At 51.8% G+C, this 20886-nt stretch overlaps 2 protein-coding genes and 1 pseudogene across 2 annotated transcripts; all 3 read left to right on the top strand.

The window, feature by feature from the left end:
- The first annotated feature begins 2324 nt into the window (after positions 1–2324).
- LOC136507823 (receptor-like protein kinase 7) lies at positions 2325–7283 on the top strand (annotated as a pseudogene).
- Positions 7284–8701: 1418 nt separating this feature from the next.
- LOC136507821 (uncharacterized) lies at positions 8702–9220 on the top strand. The gene has a single exon (XM_066502425.1). It carries the CDS (start codon positions 8702–8704, stop codon positions 9218–9220), a length of 519 nt encoding a protein of 172 aa, XP_066358522.1.
- Positions 9221–16790: 7570 nt separating this feature from the next.
- Positions 16791–20317, top strand: LOC136508298 (receptor protein-tyrosine kinase CEPR1-like). The gene is made up of 2 exons (XM_066502960.1): positions 16791–19556; positions 19651–20317. The coding sequence occupies exons 1-2, from the start codon at positions 16925–16927 to the stop codon at positions 20028–20030; spliced, it is 3012 nt and encodes a 1003-aa protein (XP_066359057.1). The 5' UTR covers positions 16791–16924; the 3' UTR covers positions 20031–20317.
- Positions 20318–20886: the final 569 nt, after the last annotated feature.

Raw genomic sequence — 20886 nt, 5'->3', positions numbered from 1 at the left:
ATCTTTGAATGAATTCAGAGCCTAACTCATTGTTCCTCTGCCCCATGCTTGTCAAGTCTATAATCCTCTTCTCTCTTGTCCCACTATAGAAATATGCATGGAGCTTGTTCTCTAGATCAGCCCACCCAGTGATTGAGTTTGGTTCTAGCGATGAAAACCAGCTGAAGGCCGGTCCAGACAGAAACAAGGGGAAGAATGTAACTTTATGTGCCTCCTCAACAGATGCTTCTCCAAGCTAGATGAGATAGCGGCTGATATGTTCCATGGTTGTCATCTCAACTACCCTCGGTGAATTTGAAAAAAATCTAGGACTATAGCGTGGTGGGAGTTGCACAATATCATACCAGGCTGGGTATGGGCGCTGGTAAGAGCCAACCTGTCCTTTAGGTTTAGACCAAACTAGCTTTGCATCATGACAGTTATTCGATTGACAAACTCATCAGCATCCATGCCGACAACTTCCTATCTCGGTTGCCCTTAAGCCTAAGTTTGAGATCTTTGTACTTGAACTTGTTTATTCTGAGCCAAAGACATCTGCCCTTGGGCTTGAAGCTGCTGAAGTTGCTGAGCATTATAACTGCAAGGATTCTAATACCCCGGATGCGGCATGAGCTCATATGTGCTTGCATTAGAAACCAGGTGATATCCCTCTGGATAATCGATCTGAGCATTATGAGATGCATATCCTTGCAATCGACTATTGAAGTAATTAGAATCAACATTCTTAATGATCCTCTGCACTGATGGAGCAATTTTATGGGCCGATTGAGGCGTTTGATAGGAAGTATTGAATCTTCCCTGAGCTGGCCATTGCACAACTTGCTGAGCGGCTGGAGAGGTTGGCTGTTGGACTGAATAAACTTGATTTTGTCCAGTAGGCTGCTGAACTGCCTGTGTGACGGGGGCACTTGATGATTGCTGTGCTGGTGGTTGCCCCCCTGTCATCTGAGCTTGCCCCCTGCCATCGGTAGGACTTGACCTTGTCCCCCTACGGCTGGTAGAACTTGATTTTGCCCCCCTGCTATTTCCAGGGTCTTATCTTGAGTCTGTTCTCCTGGAAGCTATTGTATTGGTGGGTGTTGGAAATGCCCATCATTCAGCTGCTGACTAAAGCCAGGCATGTTTCTTCCCACAGCCGAAGGATTAAAGTCATTAGAGTATGCTGGCCTAACTTGATCAGTTGGTGCTCCAAAGAAGACTTCTTTCAAAACATTATCAATCGTGTTGGCCAACACCTTATTGTGGTTTGTAAAGGCTTCATAAACAGTCTTGTTGACCAAATGAGCAATAGTCCTTACTTCAACATCTTCACTTTGTCCATGCAGGAGGATGCTTGGCAGGGGAGTCTTCAGAATGACTGAATCGCATGTCCTGTTGTAAGACAACAGGCACTTCTCTCTGAATTCTTCCATCGCCTGCTCAATGAGTGCCTTCTGGTCATCAGGTAGGTCTTTAAGGTTGACCTTGAGGATCGTCTGATTATCCATGTCGATGATTATGGTCCCACTGGGCGTGCCAAGATCGTGTGGACGGCGAAAAAGCGATGGGTGCCGCACATACGAAGCAAGCCAAGAGAAATCACGCGGAGCAGATCCCGAGCTCTCCGGACTTAGGAGTGGACTCTAGACCGGATGGTCGTAACAGAGGGCGTGCCAGTCAATTTAACCTTGTAATTTATGACAATGAGAGAAAGTTGATCAGTAATTTATGGCGGAACATACCGGTGTTTGTCTAGACAATTCCAATTGTACGGCCAAGTGGCTAGCAAGATAAGGCTATCGACTAAAGAGTCGATATACATCATGTTCATGAGGTAATGTAAACAAAATAAGCATATTGACAATTATTATTTACTCGGTTACATGGATCTAACATAGCCGATGATGATGAAAACATGCAAGAGGTGTAAGGGTAGACGTGTAAGCATACATGTAAGAAACATACTAGCTTTAAACTAGGATAAGAACAAGTAAAAGCATGTAAATAGCTAGTACATCCTCGACATACATGGCTATTGGCTAAAACAGCCGGTTCTGGTGATCTTATCGTATAGCATACGATCACTCATCTGTTGAATGCAAACAAATCTACAAACATCTAGGCTCAATCTATGGTACCGTCAATAGGTCGAGTCGTCGGATACATCATTGACAGTAGGACCCTAGATCAGAGACCAACAATCGATAGATCTACTTACATAGCAAAGAAATCAAGAAGGCATGTTATGTGCGTGGAAAGTCAGGCCATCGGCTAAATTAGCCGATGGAGACATAGCGGGTGGCTAACGCCATGCTCTTCTTAATAGATAGATCTATTAACCGACAATGTCTAATCTGACATGCTATCAACAGATCAAGTCAGCTAATACAACATTGATAGCGGAGTCATACCTAATACTGGCGATCAATGAATATGTCTCTTAACAAAACATGACTTCAAGCACCCGCCATGTACGATCAAGATCAAGATAGATTAGTCATCAAACATGATCTAACATCAAGAATTGAATTTAGTTGTGATAATAATCAGCAGACGATAGATCAAAATAATAAGACCAATAAATCTTAATCTAGATCGGCCAATTGGTGATATTATATTAAACAGTAAACTATTTAACACAATATCGATAACTTTGACCAATACCAATGTTTACAAGGGATCAGTCGTCTGTTGCAGCCTTGTAAAGGTTGATACGAATCGATAACTAATCTATACCGTGATTTGTAAGAGATCAGTCATCTGTTGCAGTCTTACAAATAATAATATAGATCGATAACTAACTTATACCGCGACTTGCAAGAGATCAGTCGTCTGTTGCAGTCTCACAAGTAACAATATAAGTCGTGACAGATACTCACAAACAAGCCGGAGGTCAGGTCGTCCAATGCAGCCCTGCTTGCCCAAAGAACTCATCGAAATCTACTCTACTCCTACTCCTAAGAGGTGGCATGAGCCGAAAAGTAAATGTACTTGTTTGATTGATTGATGAGAGATGTCTATTACAACTGCGGGGGTTCACTATTTATACCAGAGGCTTGACTACGAGTCCAGGTCGAACAAGACCGGTTACGAAAACTTAGAAAAGAAAACAAAACTTCCTAATTTAAGATAACTTAGACTCCAATCTTTTCTTTCTATGGAGCCCGACACGTCTTCTTGCTTCATATCTTGCTGATCCTTGCGATAGGGCCCATTCCTTTGGAATGATGATGCCATCTTATTTATTTGATGGCGACCTGGTCAGCCGATCCTTGTTGAGTATCTCGGCCTTTTTTTGACGAATTTAGACCTCGGAGTCCTTTCTTCTTGAACCAAATTTTGGTGTCAACAAATGTCACATGCATCATTTTTTTTAGAATTACACAATATAGCGCAGACACTCACAACGCACGCACACACCCCTATGAATACACGTACGTAAATCCTACACCAACTATGAGCACCTCCGAAAAATTGAGCCGGCACATCACGAGATTCATAAAGTCACCACAGGCGTCTCGCTGTCGACGGGGACGTCGCCTACCACTACCTAAAATATATTCTAAAATTTCTAACATACACACTGTTTGTGGATGGATTGAGTATCCTTCCAAAACATGTGCACTTTTGTGTTGCTCCTACATATGGCACCAGATTAAGCAAAGCACGTGTTGATTACAATTCGCAGAGTATCATGCTTCCTTTTCAGCAGTGGCTTTCTCTCCCCACTAATTAACCCCATATAATCCAAACCATTGCTGCCTACTCCTAATCCGGTCCAGAACATCTATCATTAACACTTTGCCTTGCCTAGTAGCTGCATCTGCAGAGACCAGAGAGAGGGCCCCTAGTGAGGACGTCGAGTACTGCCACCTTAAAACCAGTCAAACATCCGCACACTGACACCGAGGAACCAACGAACCACGCGTCATCCTTCGCTCCCCGACGCCCGGCGCCATGCCGCCCGCCTCCCCCCTCCTCTCCCTCTTCCTCGCCGCCGCCATCGTCATCCTGTGCCACCGCAGCGACCTCCTCCTCGTCGTCGTCCCAGGTAGACGCGCTCCTGGCCTTCAAGGCCGCCCTCACCGTCCCGCCCGAGGCCGCGCCCATCTTCGCCACGTGGAACGCCACCACCGCATCCCCGTGCGGCTTCACCGGCGTCAGGTGCGCCGGCGGCAACGTCACGTCGCTCTCCCTGCCGGCCCTGAAGCTGTCCGCCGCGACGGTCCCGTTCGCCGACCTCTGCGCGTCCCTGCCGTCCCTCGCTACGCTCTCCCTCCTGGAGAACTCCCTGGCGGGCGGCATCGACGGCGTCGCCGCAGTGCACCGCGCTCGAGGACCTCAACCTCGCGTTCAACAGCTTCACGGGCGCGGTGCCGGACCTCTCGCCGCTGACCGGGCTGCGCAGGCTCAACGTCTCCTCCAACTGCTTCGACGGCGCGTTCCCGTGGCGCTCGCTCGCCGCGACGCCGGGCCTCACCGTGCTCGCGCTCGGCGACAACCCGTTCCTGGCCCCCACGCTCGCGTTCCCGGCCGAGGTCACGAGGCTCACCAACCTCACCGTGCTCTACATGTCCGCGGTCAAGCTCGGCGGCGCCATCCCGCCGGAGATCGGCGATCTCGTCAACCTCGAAGACCTCGAGCTCTCCGACAACGACCTCACCGGCGAGATCCCGTCGGAGATCGCCAGGCTCACCAACCTCACCCAGCTCGAGCTCTACAACAACTCGCTCCGCGGCCCGCTGCCCGCCGGCTTCGGAAACCTCACCAAGCTGCAGTACTTCGACGCGTCGCAGAACAACCTCACAGGCACCCTCGCCGAGCTCCGGTCCCTCACGCGGCTCGTGTCGCTGCAGCTGTTCTTCAACGGCTTCACCGGCGAGGTACCCCCGGAGTTCGGCGACTTCAAGGAGCTCGTGAACCTGTCCCTCTACAATAACAACCTCACCGGTGAGCTGCCGCGGAGCCTCGGCAGCTGGGCGCCGTTCAACTTCATCGACGTGTCCACCAACGCGCTCTCGGGGCCCATCCCGCCGGACATGTGCAAGCAGGGCACCATGCTGAAGCTGCTCATGCTCGAGAACAACTTCTCCGGCGGGATCCCGGAGACGTACGCCAGCTGCAAGACGCTGGTGAGGTTCCGGGTCAGCAAGAACAGCCTCTCTGGCGAGGTGCCCGAGGGGTTGTGGGCGCTACCCAACGTCAACGTGATCGACCTTGCCGGGAACCAGTTCACCGGCAGCATCGGTGACGGAATTGGGAACGCCACCGCGATGACCATCCTCTACCTGGCAGGGAATCGGTTCACCGGCGCGATACCGCCGTCGATCGGCGACGCGGCGAGCCTCGAGACCATGGACCTGTCGTGGAACCAGCTCTCCGGCGAGATACCGGACAGCATCGGGAGGCTGTCCCGTCTCGGCAGCCTCGACATTGAGGGGCAACGCGATCGGCGGGCCGATTCCCGGAGAGCCTGGGCTCCTGCTCGGCGCTTAGCACGGTCAATTTCGCCGGGAACAAGGCTCTCCAGTGCGATCCCCGCGGAGCTGGGCAACCTGCAGCGGCTGAATTCCCTCGACGTTTCCAGGAACGAATCTCTCCGGCGCCGTGCCGGCGAGCCTCGCCGCGCTGAAGCTGAGCAGCCTGAACATGTCCGATAACCATCTCACCGGACCCGTTCCGGATGCGCTAGGCGATCTCGGCCTACGGCGAGAGCTTCGTCGGGAACCCGGGGCTGTGCGCCACCAACGGCGCTGGCTTCCTCCAGCCGCTGCGGTCCGAGCTCCGGGAGCCGGTCAGGCGAACGCGACGCGCCTGGCCGTCACGTGCATCCTCAGCGTCACGGCGGTGCTGCTGGCGGTGCTCGGCGTGGCAATATACCTGCAGAAGCGGCGGCGCGCGGCGGAGGCCGCCGCAGGCCTGGGGCCCGCGGGGAAACTGTTCGCCAAGAAGGGGTCCTGGGACCTCAAGTCGTTCCGGATCCTGGCGTTCGACGAGCGGGAGATCATCGATGGCGTCCGCGACGAGAACCTGATCGGCAGCGGCGGATCCGGGAACGTGTACCGCGTGAAGCTGGGCAACGGCGCGGTGGTGGCGGTGAAGCACATCACGCGAAGGGGCGACGGCGGCGGGGAGCACGGCGCCGTCGGCGGCCATGCTGGGCGGAGCGGCGCGGCGGACGGTGTCGGTGCGGTGCCGCGAGTTCGACTCGGAGGTGGGGACGCTGAGCGCGATCCGGCACGTGAACGTGGTGAAGCTGCTGTGCAGCATCACGAGCTCGGACGGCGCGGCGAGCCTGCTGGTGTACGAGCACCTCCCGAACGGCAGCCTATACGAGCGGCTGCACGGGACCGGGGCGGCGTCGGCGGGGCGGAAGCTGGGCGGCGGGCTCGGGTGGGCGGAGCGGCACGACGTGGCGGTGGGCGCGGCGAGGGGGCTCGGAGTACCTCCACCACGGCTGCGACCGCCCCATCCTCCACCGCGACGTCAAGTCCAGCAACATCCTCCTGGACGAGTCCTTCAAGCCGCGGCCTCGCCGACTTCGGGCTCGCCAAGATCCTCAGCTCGTCCGGCGGTGCCGGCGACTCGTCCGCCGGCGTCGTGGCCGGGCACGCTGGGGTACATGGCGCCGGAGTACGCGTACACGTGGAAGGTGACGGAGAAGAGCGACGTGTACAGCTTCGGCGTGGTGCTGCCTGGAGCTGGTGACGGGGCGGCCGGCGGTGGCTGCAGGGCGGAGGGAGGCGAGAGCCGGGACCTGGTGGACTGGGTGTCGCGGCGGCTGGAGAGCCGGGAGAAGGTGATGTCCCTGGTGGACCCGGCGATCGTGGAAGGGTGGGCCAGGGAGGAGGCCGTCCGCGTGCTCCGCGTCGCCGTGCTGTGCACCAGCCGCACGCCGTCGATGCGCCCGTCCATGCGCTCCGTCGTGCAGATGCTGGAGGACGCCGCCGCCGCAAGGGAGGACGACGACGCCAAGGTCCTGGAGGTCAAGGTGGTCTGAAATTGAATTGCATGACGCCGTAGGATTTCGCCGTGTCCGTCGCCGGCGGTGACCGGCGTCCAACCGGAGTAGTTGCTGTCCGTAGATAGGAGGACGCGCTCGGTCAGAGGAGGCAGGAGAGAATGAGATGCTGTCACTGTCAGCTGAGGTGAACAGAGTCAGCAGCAGAGCATGAGCATGTGTAGTGTAGCAGTAAGATTAGTAGATTATTTTGCCTGAAATAACCGGCCAAGAAATGTCCATCTTCTGCAGTTGTAAGTTGTAACAGTAAGATAATACTACAGTAAGCAGGCAAGTCATTTTGTATTTTGTAAGGCCTTGTTTAGATGCAAAATTTTTTGCAAAATGGGTACGGTAGCGTTTTCGTTGTTATTTGGCAAATAGTGTCTAATCATAGTCTAATTAGGCTTAAAAAATTCGTCTCGTGGATTTCGTCCAAACTGTGTAATTAGTTTTATTTTTTATTTATATTTAATGCTTCATGCATGCGTCCAAAGATTCGATGTGACGGGGAATATGAAAAATTTTGCAAAATTTTTTGCAAACTAAACTGGACCTAAGTACGGTTTGGCTGAGAGGTCCGTCAATGGAGTAAAGATTGTTTGGCGCCTGTTTCCATGACAAACCAAACATTCTCTTGGACTCCTCCTCCAGCAGTCCATTCATTCTCTTACTGCAGAAAACATAAAACGTGTCCAGCTCACATGCATGCTCCAAATCACACACATCTGAGTGACAGCAGTGAGCAGGAGGAAGGTTCAGTTTGGGAATTAGTAGCTTCAGGCATTCCGTCCGCCGTGTGGTGTGGTTGTGTTGCGTAAAGAATAATAAGTTAATAACGCAGTCGTCGTCGGCGTCGCTGTCGCGGCGGCGGAGCTTTCACCGGCCCGGGAATCGCTGCCGGAACGAGGCCGTGGTTTAATACAAGGCAGAGACTTTGAGGAGGGATGATGGGCAGGCGTGCTCCAATAAAACTCTGAATTGAATACCACCCAACGGTGTGCAGGTGCAGGTGTGCCTGCCGGGAGACCCGCGGCATTGTCTTTGTTTGTCTGTCTGACCATCCGGACTCCATCTGAATTCTGAATGATGAGCCACCACCAATGATAAGGCCATCGGCCCCGTTGGGTTTACCTGGTTTGTTCGGCTTCTTTTTTCAGTCAGTTTTTCTTTCACAACAATTCAACTTTAGCTTGTTTTTTTTGTCAATTTCAGTCAAGCGAACAGGGCCGATATCATCTGTTCATCACACAGACAACTACCCAAAAAAAAACCCTTCAGGTGGACTAGGAACTTCACTTTTTTTTAAAAACAAACTTCGCTTTCTTCTTGGATTCGATGCAGAGGTACAGGTGGCATGCAATTCACTTTCTAGTTTCTTCTGTGCGGTTTTTCTGCTGCATGCTGACTTCCAACTTTCCAAGCAAACTAGTAAAACTGAATGTATTCAGAGAAAATGGATTGCTCAGCTCAGGTGTTTCAAACTGAGTACAGTACGTGTGTTGGGGTTAACTTCTTACAGATTTTTCAGAACTGTTGGCCGGAGCACAAAATTGGTCAGTTCGGAGTACTCCTATATGGCACTTACAAGTTACACAAGAATATCTTTTTCTCTCTCTTTTGGATCAACATATGGGTCAGGCCAACATGTTCGCCAAGTAGGCTTTTCTGGGCCGCCTTCCATCTGATGGCCTTTCCTGGGTGGAACAGCAACCTGAGTAGATGCAATTTATTGACAGGTTCATAGCTGATCTTGGGCAAGAAAAGCCAAGGCCGGCGTCTCCTTCGTGTATACCCCACAGGAGCCTGGCGTGGATTGCTCCCCCTGCCGGGGTGGTTAAGATAAATGTTGATGCTGCACTCTCCAAGAACGATCTCAAAGCGTCGGCTGCGGCAAATGTTAGAGATGAGAATGGTCGTTTCCTGGGAGTGTTGGCTCTGGTGCTAAGGGGGATATCAGATCCGGAGGTGATGGAGTCTATTGCCTGTAGGGAAGGTATGTCCCTCGCTCTGGATATTCAAGTAGCAAACTTCAGATTGGCGAGGGACAACCAAAACGTCGTGAAGAATATTCTTCAAGGCAGTCGGGGAGTCTATGGGCAAATTGTTCAAGAAATTAACGCGAGAAGATCAGCTTTCGCTAGCGTTGAGTTCGTGCATGAGAAGAGGGACTCCAATGTTGATGCTCATAATATTGCTCGTAGTGCTATCTATAATGTCTTGTTCTTTTGGATCAACTGATTGGGGTTTGAGTACGCCCAGCAGCTATTCGCAGAATGTTTTTTTTAGGGGAAGCTATTCGCAGAATGTTTGTGCGCAGGCCTCAGGTCTCCCGTTTCATTTATCATTAAGCGGCCCACGGCCCAATACTAGAACGTTTAGTTACGTGAGCTTGTGTACCTCCGCAACCACATATGGCCCACCAGGCCAACATGTTCGCCACGTAGGCTTTTCTCGGCCGCCATCTATCTCATTTCGACAAGCCTAGCGCCCGAACGTCCGGCCCTAAGCCTGTGTCCGAACGCGGCTCCGTTCAACGCACCCGCCGCGCCCCTCACGTAAAATAGAATCGCATCCGCGCAACAGGAGAGAGCGCTCGCCGCGCCCACGTCACCACACGCCTGTGGCCCCCTACTCCCAATCGCGACGTAAGTAGCCCCCTCCACCCTAGCGCTCATCCTGCTCCGGAGGCAACGTCCGTCCGTACGAAGCTCCCTCGTTCCGCGCCCATCGCCCATCCCTCGTTCGTATGGATGCCCTGCCGGCTCTAGGAGAGACGATGCAGTAGAAGGTGGGAGGAGAGATGCAACACCCGATCTACTTTTGAAAATCTAAAAACAACGGTTGCAACATACGTCTGAAAGGCAGTTGAAACACTTAAAACATACTTCTGAGAACACTTAAAAAACACACCTCAAACACACTTGAAAACCATTGCAACCATACGCAACATCTGAATGAAACACATGCAACATATGTATGAAACATATGCAACATCCAGATAAACACAACTACAACATGCGTCAGGAAACACACAGATGAAACATACCTCTGAAACACTCGAAACATACTATTGCAACATGCCTCTGAAAACAAATGCAACATGTGCAACATCCCCGATCTACTTTTGCAACATCCATATGATTCAAATGCAGCATACCTCTGAAACACCAGAAACAATTGCAACACAGGGGGGGAGAGCCTGGCGCGGGGCGCGCCATGGCCGCTGGATCTGAGGGCATTGGGAGCTCCCTGTGAGGGAGGATGCCGGTGTCAGGGGAGGGGCACCGCCAGGGTGGGGGAGGAGGACGCCGGGGTAGGGAAGGAGACGCCGGTGAAGGGGAGGAGGACGCCGCAGTGGGAGAGAAGGACGCCAGAGTGGGGAGGAGGACGGTAGGGATGGAGCAGGGTTGTGGAGAAGACAGGCGGGAGGCGTGAAGGAGAGCGGTCGTTGGCTCGCGGTCGCCACCGGCTGGTGGAGACGAGTAGGGCAGTGGGAGCAGGCTGCGCGGTGGAGGCGGATGAGAGGGAGCAAGCGTAGCGAGTGGGGAGACATGTCCGGCCGCACGGACGCCCGGGTGGAATCATTATCAATCTCATTTCGGCCTTGCCTGGGTGGAACGGCAAGTTGGCCCAATGGGCTAGCCAGGCTTGTCCTCATTTGGTATGGTTGTATTGCATGTAAACAAGTGTGGGCTTTATTTGGGCCATAACTAAGTCTTATTATCACGATATATTGGCAAATGAGATTGATCTGTTCTTTTTTTTTTTTGGTTGGGCCAGCTTCATTCTACTCCTAGCATGGACCGTTTGGGCTTGCCTCCGACACATTGCTTGTTTGGGCCTTTTGCACCTTCTCTTGCAACCGTTGAGAACCAGAATGTCACATTGCCACTGCTCAGTCTGCACAAGAACAAACAGGGCCTATAGAATTTTAATGAAACAATCTCAAATTCGAGCTGACCATGTTAAGCTAGCCACCTTGAATCTTGTGGATGACCATATTTTTCGTCCAATATCGTCCCACGGTATCAAAGGAAACCTATATACATATGAGCAATTTAATATATAGTTCAGCTTATGTCTTTGTGAGAGAAGGAGAAAAACAGCTTTACCCATTAAGTTGTTTTGGAAATGGGTGTTTGGTAAAAAAAACAGCTCACAACAGCTCATAAAACTATTGTGAGATATGTCAAACAGGCCCATAATCTTTTATCCTAATATAAATAAAGAAGAGATTCAATGCAAGTTTGTTATATCTGCAACATTTGACTGACTGGTGATTGAAATATTGATGTAGCTTTGTGGCGAGCATGCACCGTTGTTCAAAAGGAGTATTCATTCCCCGCCCACTATACAAAGCTAATGCCATATGACAGTGTTTTCACCTTATGATTGTTAATGGCCGTAATCATTTCTTCTTTTACTAAAAAATTATTCATATCTTTTAAACTGATCCTCCTGTTCTTATTTCACGAGGAAGGTAAAAGTGGAGTTACCATGCATGCCGTACCATACCTAACTCTTCCATTGCATAATGTCCTGCCATCTTCACACACGTGCGCACACCATCAAGACTCATCGCTAATACATACCTTCGGTTCACAACACCTTGTTGGGCATAGGAATTAGGCCATGTTCCCCCCAAAAAAAACTAGATTATAACAATCTAGATAATATATTATGATAATCTACACTGTTTAGATTCCTAGATTATAGTAGGTAATCTTCAATTAGAAGGTTTCGAGCAGATTATATAGGATTATTATAATTTGGTGCGTGGATTAAAATAATTTGCACCATAATCTCTCCTATCTATTGGATCGTTTTAGCTGATTAGGTCTAACAATGATCAGACATGACCTTAATGAGATAGATAAAATGACCATCTCACCCTCATTTATTATTCACTATAGTGATCATGCATGGGCAAAGAAGTTAGTTAATTAGTTAGTGGTGCAATTAAGAGGAGTAGGACTAGAAAACGTAGTATAAATTGCCTAGAAGCCATTAAACAATAATTACTCACTCCATCCCAGAAAGAATACAATTATAGATATAGTACAAAATCAAATCATATTCAGTTTGACCAAATTTTCTATAAGGACTAATATTTAGATATCAAGTAAGCATCATATAAATTTGTCATGAAATATATTTGAAATCATAACTGATGATGGAATTTTCTATATATTTAGTTAAAATGAAAATAATTTGACTTAGACTAGATCTAGAATCGCATTCTTTTTTAGATGGCAGCAATAGCATTTGGAGTAATAAAAGAGGCTATTTTGATCCTGAAGAAGTATAAATTATCATATTTCAGATTGCTACAAGACTAAACTCTTTACACCATATACTTCAGATTCATGATCTGAAGGAAATGTAAACTGTCAACTATAGCAATAGCAATGTAGCATATGCTGCTATTAATTTAGGCCCCATGGATAATGATGCATGGTTTAACCCATGATGTTTTTTTTTATGAAGTCACTGAGGATTTTTATCCGGTCAAGCCACTGAAGATGGGGTTAATAACTGAGTGAGGAAAATCAGCCCTGCTCTTTTCCACATATATGTGGCTAACCGTACGTTAATATGCACTATTTTTTACAACGATTGGCCTGATGTGGTTCTAAACCTAATAATGCTTCTGGCCAATCAGGAGACGCGAGAAACACATGATGATGAACAAGGGGATTTTTTTTTATAAAAATGGACTTGTCATTGTCTCCTTTTTCATGTCCACCACGGTGAATTACATTTTATTTTTATCTAATGGCAAGTGCATGGCACCTTTTGAGTGAGCATCTATGTATCACCACCTTCCCGCCACAACTCCTTATCCGCCATGGATTCCTCCACGTGGACCCACCACCACCTCCACCAATATTATATTGTTCTTAAAAAATATTCATTCCCTTTTTTGAGAAATTCAGAAAAAGAAATTAATAAATTTGACTTTTCCGATATTCATGCTGTTCTTCCTAGGACAATTTTTTTCAGTATAAATGAGGATGGAAGTTTTATTCGGTGCTATCCAAACGACGCTTGTGGAAATTAAAGAGGAAAATATTGGAGCACACGTGTGCATTCCATTCTAGTGGAATTTCATTTTTTTTAAGGAATTGTTCTCTTGACGAAATAGCAGTAAAGAATTTGTGCCGAATGTCTACAGTTACTGTAGCTAGTGGCACTAATGGTGAAGTGCCTAAATTCCATTTGAAAGTTCTTAATTATTCCAGGTTGAGACTGGATAATGTTGACTGATGGAGTCTTCAGCCAAATCCAAGCTCAAAGCTTGCATAACAATTATCAGCAGGCGTGCCGCTAGGCTTTTTACTCCATTAATCGAGTACAGTATAATATAATACAGCAAACTAAAGTTCTAATTCGGTTACTAAACTGTTAAGCACTGCTGCTGAAAAGGAAAAAGATGCAGATTGGCGTATGCACACATTGCAAACAAACTACTAGCAAATAAAGCATGGCATCATTCAGGCCACTACTGAAGAAGCATCAGTAGCGCGTACTTGCTGTTTTTTTTTTTAAAAAAAAAAATTGCTGCTACTTTCTGGTGCAGCCTACACTACACTCCTCTAGTAACTCACTGTTTGTGAGGGCTATAAAGAATTGTTTTTTAGGAGATGGAAGAGGCTTTACATTTGTCAGCATGCTGCTGATCCTCCTAAAGTGTGAGCAATGATTGGGATTGGCACCCACTAGAGGCAGGCTTTGTCCTTGTTCCCCATGGAGATTGCAGGATTAGCAGCTGCACTGTGTTTGCTTGCTGGTTGCTGCAAGTTGATCTGCAGTTTTGCACTGTGCTTTATGCCTTCAGTGTTTTCAGTTCACAGTAGGGGCTGTGACTGACTGACTGACTGCGAGTGATGCCTCTCCACCTCAACACAGTGCCCTCCAATTAAGGTTTCACCAGGATAATATGCTAGCATGATGGTGTTGGTAATGTATCATTGACTTTATGTCAACTCTAAACAGAAACACTGATTTACCGTGGCCTTATTTAAATCTAGGGTGTAAAGTTTTGGGGTGTCACATCGGATGTTATATGGGGTATCGTATGGAGTGTTCGGATACTAATAAAAAATAAATTACAGAATCCGTTAGTAAACCGTGAGACGAATTTATTAAGCCTAATTAATCTGTCATTAGCACATGTGTTATTGCAGCACCATATTATCAAATCATTGATTAATTAGGCTTAAAAGATTCGTCTCGCAAAGTAGTCGTAATCTATGTAATTAATTATTTTTTAGTCTATATTTAATACTCTATGCATGTATCAAATATTTGATTAGACATGGTGTAAACTTTTGAGTGAGGAGCTAAACAAAGCCTATGTCAACTCTCAACAGAGAACTGATGAAACTGACATGGCTTGCCGGCCGGTACATGTCAATCTATTGACAACAATTGGTGAGCTAATATGGTTTACTGATTCATCTCTAAAAAAAGCATGGTTTGCCTGGAAGAAGTGTGAAACGCATTTGGGTTCAGTTAGATTGTCTCCAACAACTATTACCTAAAATACAAGACCCATTTCACGTTTAGATAGTGCTAAGACAAATAATTTAATACCTATTTTTTATTTTCTCCAACAACAAGACCCAAAAGAGAACACTTTCTGCAAATGGGTCTATAGGAGAGAGGATACTCAGATTTGGGTTATACCTCTCCTGACACCCAAAATGGGTCTTCTATATAGGTACTCCTGTTGGAGGCTGTGTTGTAGATCCATTTTGGGTTGGGGTCTCCTGATAGGTCTTCTGTTGGAGACAGCCTAGTGCTCAGCCCGGCCGGACCGGGTCGAGCCGAGCAGGCGGGGCAGTGTCAACTGTGGGCTCAAGAGTCGGCAGGCCCATTTGAGGCCCTGTCTCTCTCAGCACTTGATTCTGAACAGCTAGTGGACATGCTGGGCTTGACTGGGCTAGACCTGACCAGCTGTCTGACTGCATGTCAATTTTTGACCAGCAGCACTGGACAAGGAAAATTCCTGCACAAGTGACAAGAGGGAGGTGAAGAGAGAGCACAAGAAGAGGCTGGAGAATGTTGCTCACTGGAGGAGTGCACTGCACTGAGGTATAGTTGGCCAAACGGGCCGCACGACACGGCACTAGCACGGGCACGGCCAGGCACGGTAGACTAGCCGTGCCGTGCCTGTTAGTGCCGCCGTGCTGAGGTGCCGGCCCAGGCACGGCACTATCAGGTCTTAGCCGTGTCGTGCCGTGTCACTGGGCACGACGGCCCAGCAGTGCCCGTGCCGGCACTGGCACTATAAGTGCCCAACACCTCAAACTGATCGGAATCATAAAGTCTGAATGTTCAGAATCAAAGAACTTATCAAAGACGCAAAGTCACAAACTGATCAGAATCACAAAGTCACACAAACTGATCAGAATCAAAAAACTTATCAAAGAGTCAAAGTCACACAAAGTTACATGTTCAGAGAACTTATCAAAGACTCAAAAGTCACATAATCACACAAACACAGCTCTCGTCATCGGATCCAGCCATCGCCACTCGTCGGCGCCCCGGTCTCTCAACAGCTTTAGACAAAATAGAGAAAGGGTTAGTAGAGATTGAGGGTTAGGGTTAGGGTTATGGATTGACGGCGACTTACCTTCAAAGCCGGAGCACCAGAGTCGTCGACGAGGTCGATGAGGCACGGATCCGGTAAGCACAGACGATGAGGGATGGATCCGACGAGGAAACCGACAGATCCGATGAGGAAACCGACGGATCCGACGAGGTCGACGATGGATCTGGTGAGGACGAAGCGAGATCAAGGGTTAGGGTTAGGGATTGTGCCAGTGCCGGCCAACGGTGGCTCCAGAGGCCACCGGAGAGCGAGAAGAAGAGAGGAAGTCGGAGGCCGGAGATCCGACGGTCCGATGGGAGCGAGGCCGGAGATCCGACGGATCCGACGAGGAAACCGACGGATCCGACGAGGTCGACGACGGATCCGGCGAGGTCGACGACAGATCCGACGAGGTCGACGACGGATCCAGCGAGGTCGACGACGGATCCAGCGAGGACGAAGCGAGATCAAGGGTTAGGGTTAGGGATTGAGCAAGGATTAGGGTTAGGGATTGTGCCAGTGCCGGCTAGCAGTGGCTCCAGAGGCCACCGGAGAGCGAGAAGAAGAGAGGAAGTCGGAGGCGAGAGAGGAGAGCGAGTCGCCGACTCGCCGAGAGAGGAGAGCGAGGCGAGAGAGGAGTGGGTGAGATGGCGCTGCGGGGGAGAGCCGAGAGCGAGGCGACTGACTGACTGAGAGCAAATGAATTAGGGCAACGGAGATCCAACGGCGGATCCAACGGTCCGATGGGAGCGAGGCCGGGGATCCAACGGCCACCTGCGGCCGAGCCGTGCCGCTGCCGAGCCGGCCCATATAGCGTGCCGTGCCCGGGCCGGCACTACAGGCCAGAATGGTGGCCTAGGCACGGCACTAAGGCCGGACCGTGCCAGGCACTGGCACGAAGGCCGTCGGGCCGGGCCGTTCCTGGGCCGTGCTGATTCGTGTCGTGCTTAGGCCGGCCCATAGTGCCCGGGCCAAATGGCCAACTATACACTGAGGTACCAATCAGTTTTGTTGTGATTGGCAATGAGCAGGACAGCTGGGGCCTGGCAGGGCAGTGCATATATCCCCAACAGAAGAAGCCATGCATCTCTCCCTCCTCCCTTCTCCTTTATATCATCACCATCACCATTCAGCAATTCCAATTCCCTCCACAGATTCCCACTCCACTTATGTACTCCCTCCCTTCCTGATAGCTTCTCCTCACCATTCCAATCCCATTTGCAACAAAGCTCCTTTCAACAACAGCGGCACAAGCTTGCAGGCACACGTACGATCGAGCCAGCACAAGAAAAGCTTGCTTCTTCTTCTTCTAGATTCTATCTCCTACCTGCTGGTCAGCTGGTGCTATGGTGTCCACTCTCTGGTCACCTCCACCCTCGCTCTGGTACGTTCTCTTCGTCATCTTCTTCTTCGCGTCCGGCGATGGCGGTCCGGCGGCGGCATTGGAGCTGGACACGCAGGCTGCCTACCTCGCCAAGATGAAGGAGCAGTTCCCGGGGCCAGGCATGTCAAGGTGGTGGGACTTCACGTCGCCGGCGCCGGACTACTGCAGCTTCCACGGCGTCACCTGCGACCGGTCCGGCAACGTCACGGGCATCGACGTCACGTCGTGGCGCCTCGTCGGCAGGCTCCCGCCGGGCGTCTGCGCTGCGCTCCCCGCGCTCCGGGAGCTCCGGATGGCGTACAACGACGTCCGCGGCGGGTTCCCTCTCGGCGTGCTCAACTGCACCTCCCTGGAGGTGCTGAACCTCAGCTTCTCCGGCGTGTCGGGCGCCGTGCCCCCCGACCTGTCCCCGCTGCGCGCGCTGCGGGTGCTGGACCTGTCCAACAACCTCTTCACCGGCGCGTTCCCGACATCCATCGCCAACGTCACCAGCCTGGAGGTGGTGAACCTCAACCAGAACCCCGGCTTCGACGTGTGGCGGCCGGCCGAGTCGCTGTTCGTGCCGCTGCGGCGCATCCGCGTGCTCATCCTCTCCACCACCTCCATGCGTGGCGGTATCCCCGCGTGGTTCGGCAACATGACGTCGCTCACCGACCTGGAGCTCAGCGGCAACTACCTCACCGGCACCATCCCCGTGTCGCTGGCGCGCCTCCCGAGGCTGCAGTTCCTGGAGCTCTACTACAACGAGCTGGAGGGCGGCGTCCCCGCCGAGCTCGGCAACCTCACGCAGCTCACCGACATCGACCTCTCCGAGAACCGCCTCACGGGGGGCATCCCGGAGTCGCTGTGCGCGCTGCGCAACCTGCGCGTGCTCCAGATCTACACCAACCGCCTCACGGGCCCCATCCCGGCCGTGCTCGGCAACTCCACGCAGCTGCGCATCCTCTCCGTGTACCGCAACCAGCTCACCGGCGAGATCCCCGCCGACCTCGGCCGGTACTCGGACCTCAACGTGATCGAGGTGTCGGAGAACCAGCTGACAGGCCCGCTGCCGCCGTACGCCTGCGTCAACCGGAAACTCCAATACATCCTGGTGCTGAGCAACCTCCTGACGGGGCCCATCCCGCCGGCGTACGCCGAGTGCACGCCGCTGCTCCGGTTCCGGGTGAGCAACAACCACCTGGAGGGCGACGTGCCGCCGGGCATCTTCGGCCTCCCGCACGCCTCTATCGTCGACCTCAACTACAACCACTTCACTGGCCCCGTGGCGGCCACGGTGGCGGGCGCCACGAACCTGACGTCGCTGTTCGGGTCCAACAACCAGATGTCCGGCGTGCTCCCGCCGGAGATCGCCGGCGCGTCGGGGCTGGTGAAGATCGACCTGAGCAACAACCTCATCTCCGGCCCCATCCCCGAGTCCGTGGTCCGGCTGTCGAAGCTGAACCAGCTGTCCCTGCAGGGGAACCGGCTGAACGGGTCCATCCCGGAGACGCTCGCCGGACTCAAGACGCTGAACGTGCTGAACCTGTCGGACAACGCGCTGTCCGGCGAGATCCCGGATTCGCTGTGCAAGCTGCTTCCAAACTCGCTGGACTTCTCCAACAACAACCTGTCGGGGCCGGTGCCGCTGCAGCTCATCAAGGAAGGCCTGCTGGAGAGCGTGGCGGGGAACCCGGGGCTGTGCGTGGCGTTCCGGCTGAACCTGACGGACCCGGCGCTGCCGCTGTGCCCGCGGCCGAGCCTGCGGCGCGGGCTGGCCGGGGACGTGTGGGTGGTGGGCGTGTGCGCGCTGGTGTGCGCGGTGGCGATGCTGGCGCTGGCGCGACGGTGGGTGCTGCGGGCGCGGTGGCTCGCGGAGCAGGACGGGGCGCTGGCGTCGTCGCCGGGGTGGAGCGCGTCGTACGACGTGACGAGCTTCCACAAGCTGACCTTTGACCAGTACGAGATCCTGGAGGCGCTGATCGACACGAACATCGTGGGCCGCGGCGGCTCCGGGACCGTGTACAAGATCGAGCTCAGCAGCGGCGAGCTGGTGGCGGTGAAGAAGCTGTGGGTGTCGACGCGGCGGCTGCGGCCGCCGAGCAGCAAGCAGGTGGACTGGGCGGCGGCGGTGGCGATGACCAACACCACCACCGCCAACAGCAGAGACAGCAGCAACAGCGACCGCGGCGGGTGGCTCGGCGACCGCGAGCTCCGCACGGAGGTGGAGACGCTGGGCAGCATCCGGCACAAGAACATCGTGAAGCTCTACTGCTGCTACTCCGGCGCCGACTGCAACCTGCTGGTGTACGAGTACATGCCCAACGGCAACCTGTGGGAGGCGCTGCACGGCTGCTACCTGCTGCTGGACTGGCCGACGCGCCACCGCATGGCGCTCGGCGTCGCGCAGGGGCTCGCCTACCTCCACCACGACCTCCCCTTCCCCATCGTCCACCGCGACATCAAGTCCTACAACATCCTCCTCGACGCCGACTTCGAGCCCAAGGTCGCCGACTTCGGCATCGCCAAGGTGCTCCAGGCGCGCGGCGGCGGCGGCGCTGACCGCGACGCCTCCACCACCACCATCGCCGGCACCTACGGCTACCTCGCGCCAGGTAGGATCAACGGGACTACATGCATATATGCATGCATGATTTCTTTTCTCCTTTTTTAATTAACATTATTAATCAATATATGGATGCATGACAGAGTACGCCTACTCGTCCAAGGCGACGACCAAGTGCGACGTGTACAGCTTCGGCGTGGTGCTCTTGGAGCTGGCCACGGGGAGGAAACCCATCGAGCCGGAGTTCGGGGACACGAGGGACATCGTGCACTGGGTGTCCGGCAAGGTGGCCGCCGGCGCCGGAGCCGAGGCGGACGCGCTGGACAAGCGCCTCGCGTGGAGCCCCTACAAGGAGGAGATGGTGCAGGCGCTGCGCATCGCCGTGCGATGCACCTGCAGCATGCCGGCACTCCGCCCCACCATGGCCGACGTCGTGCAGATGCTCGCCGAGGCGGGGCCACCCGCCGGCCGGACGACAAAGGACACCAAGGACGACAAAGACCATCATCATGCTACTCCTTAGAAGTGAATTGAATCGAAGCACGGAAGCAGCAACAACGTACGGAGTACACGTGCCATGCCCATGCAAGTGACCGGTCGACTTTTAACACATTAGCCGTACTACTAAGCAACCGATATATATATATATATATATATATATATATATATATATATATTAGAACTACTATCCTGTAGCTGGCTACAGAATAACTTATTCTGTAGCCACTTTGAGTTATGATAATTACTATGTTAATTTATGAGATTATAGTAACTCCTTACTAAGTGGTTTAATATAATGTTATGGTAAATATCCCCATGTGTTATAGTAACCCAACTATCGTAAATATGTATTGACATTATGGTAAATTAGTATATAAAATTATAGTAAATGGAGGTGGCTACAGAATAACTTATTTTGTAGCCGGCTATTGAATAGCCTCTCCCTATATATATATATATATATATATATATATATATATATATATATATATATATATATATATATATATAGAGAGAGAGAGAGAGAGAGAGAGAGAGAGAGAGAGAGAGATGAGGCGACGATGATTTACATAAGGGATGATTCGATCATACAAGCATGCAAGTTGCAAAGATTGTTCGCTCTTGCACTAGGGGATATATATATGTCGGGTATTTTAGAATGGGGTACCCCAAGCAGAACATCAAACGGGTTGCCAAGGTCTCATCCAAAAATAATAAAAGCAAGAAGGTAAGATGTGGGCCCCTCCTCCACCGTGACCGAGCCCACTGGGTCCTCCCCCTCCTCACTCCGAGCCTCGAGCAGGAGGCCTCGGCATCCTGACGCCAACTCCGCTTCGCGCGAGGCCCCCCCAGGGAAGGCCTCGGTAGGGAACGCCGTC

Source organism: Miscanthus floridulus, chromosome 15 (genome assembly GCF_019320115.1).
Source record: "Miscanthus floridulus cultivar M001 chromosome 15, ASM1932011v1, whole genome shotgun sequence".
NCBI classification, from domain to species: domain Eukaryota; kingdom Viridiplantae; phylum Streptophyta; class Magnoliopsida; order Poales; family Poaceae; genus Miscanthus; species Miscanthus floridulus.
This window is presented reverse-complemented; position numbering and strand designations above follow the sequence as displayed.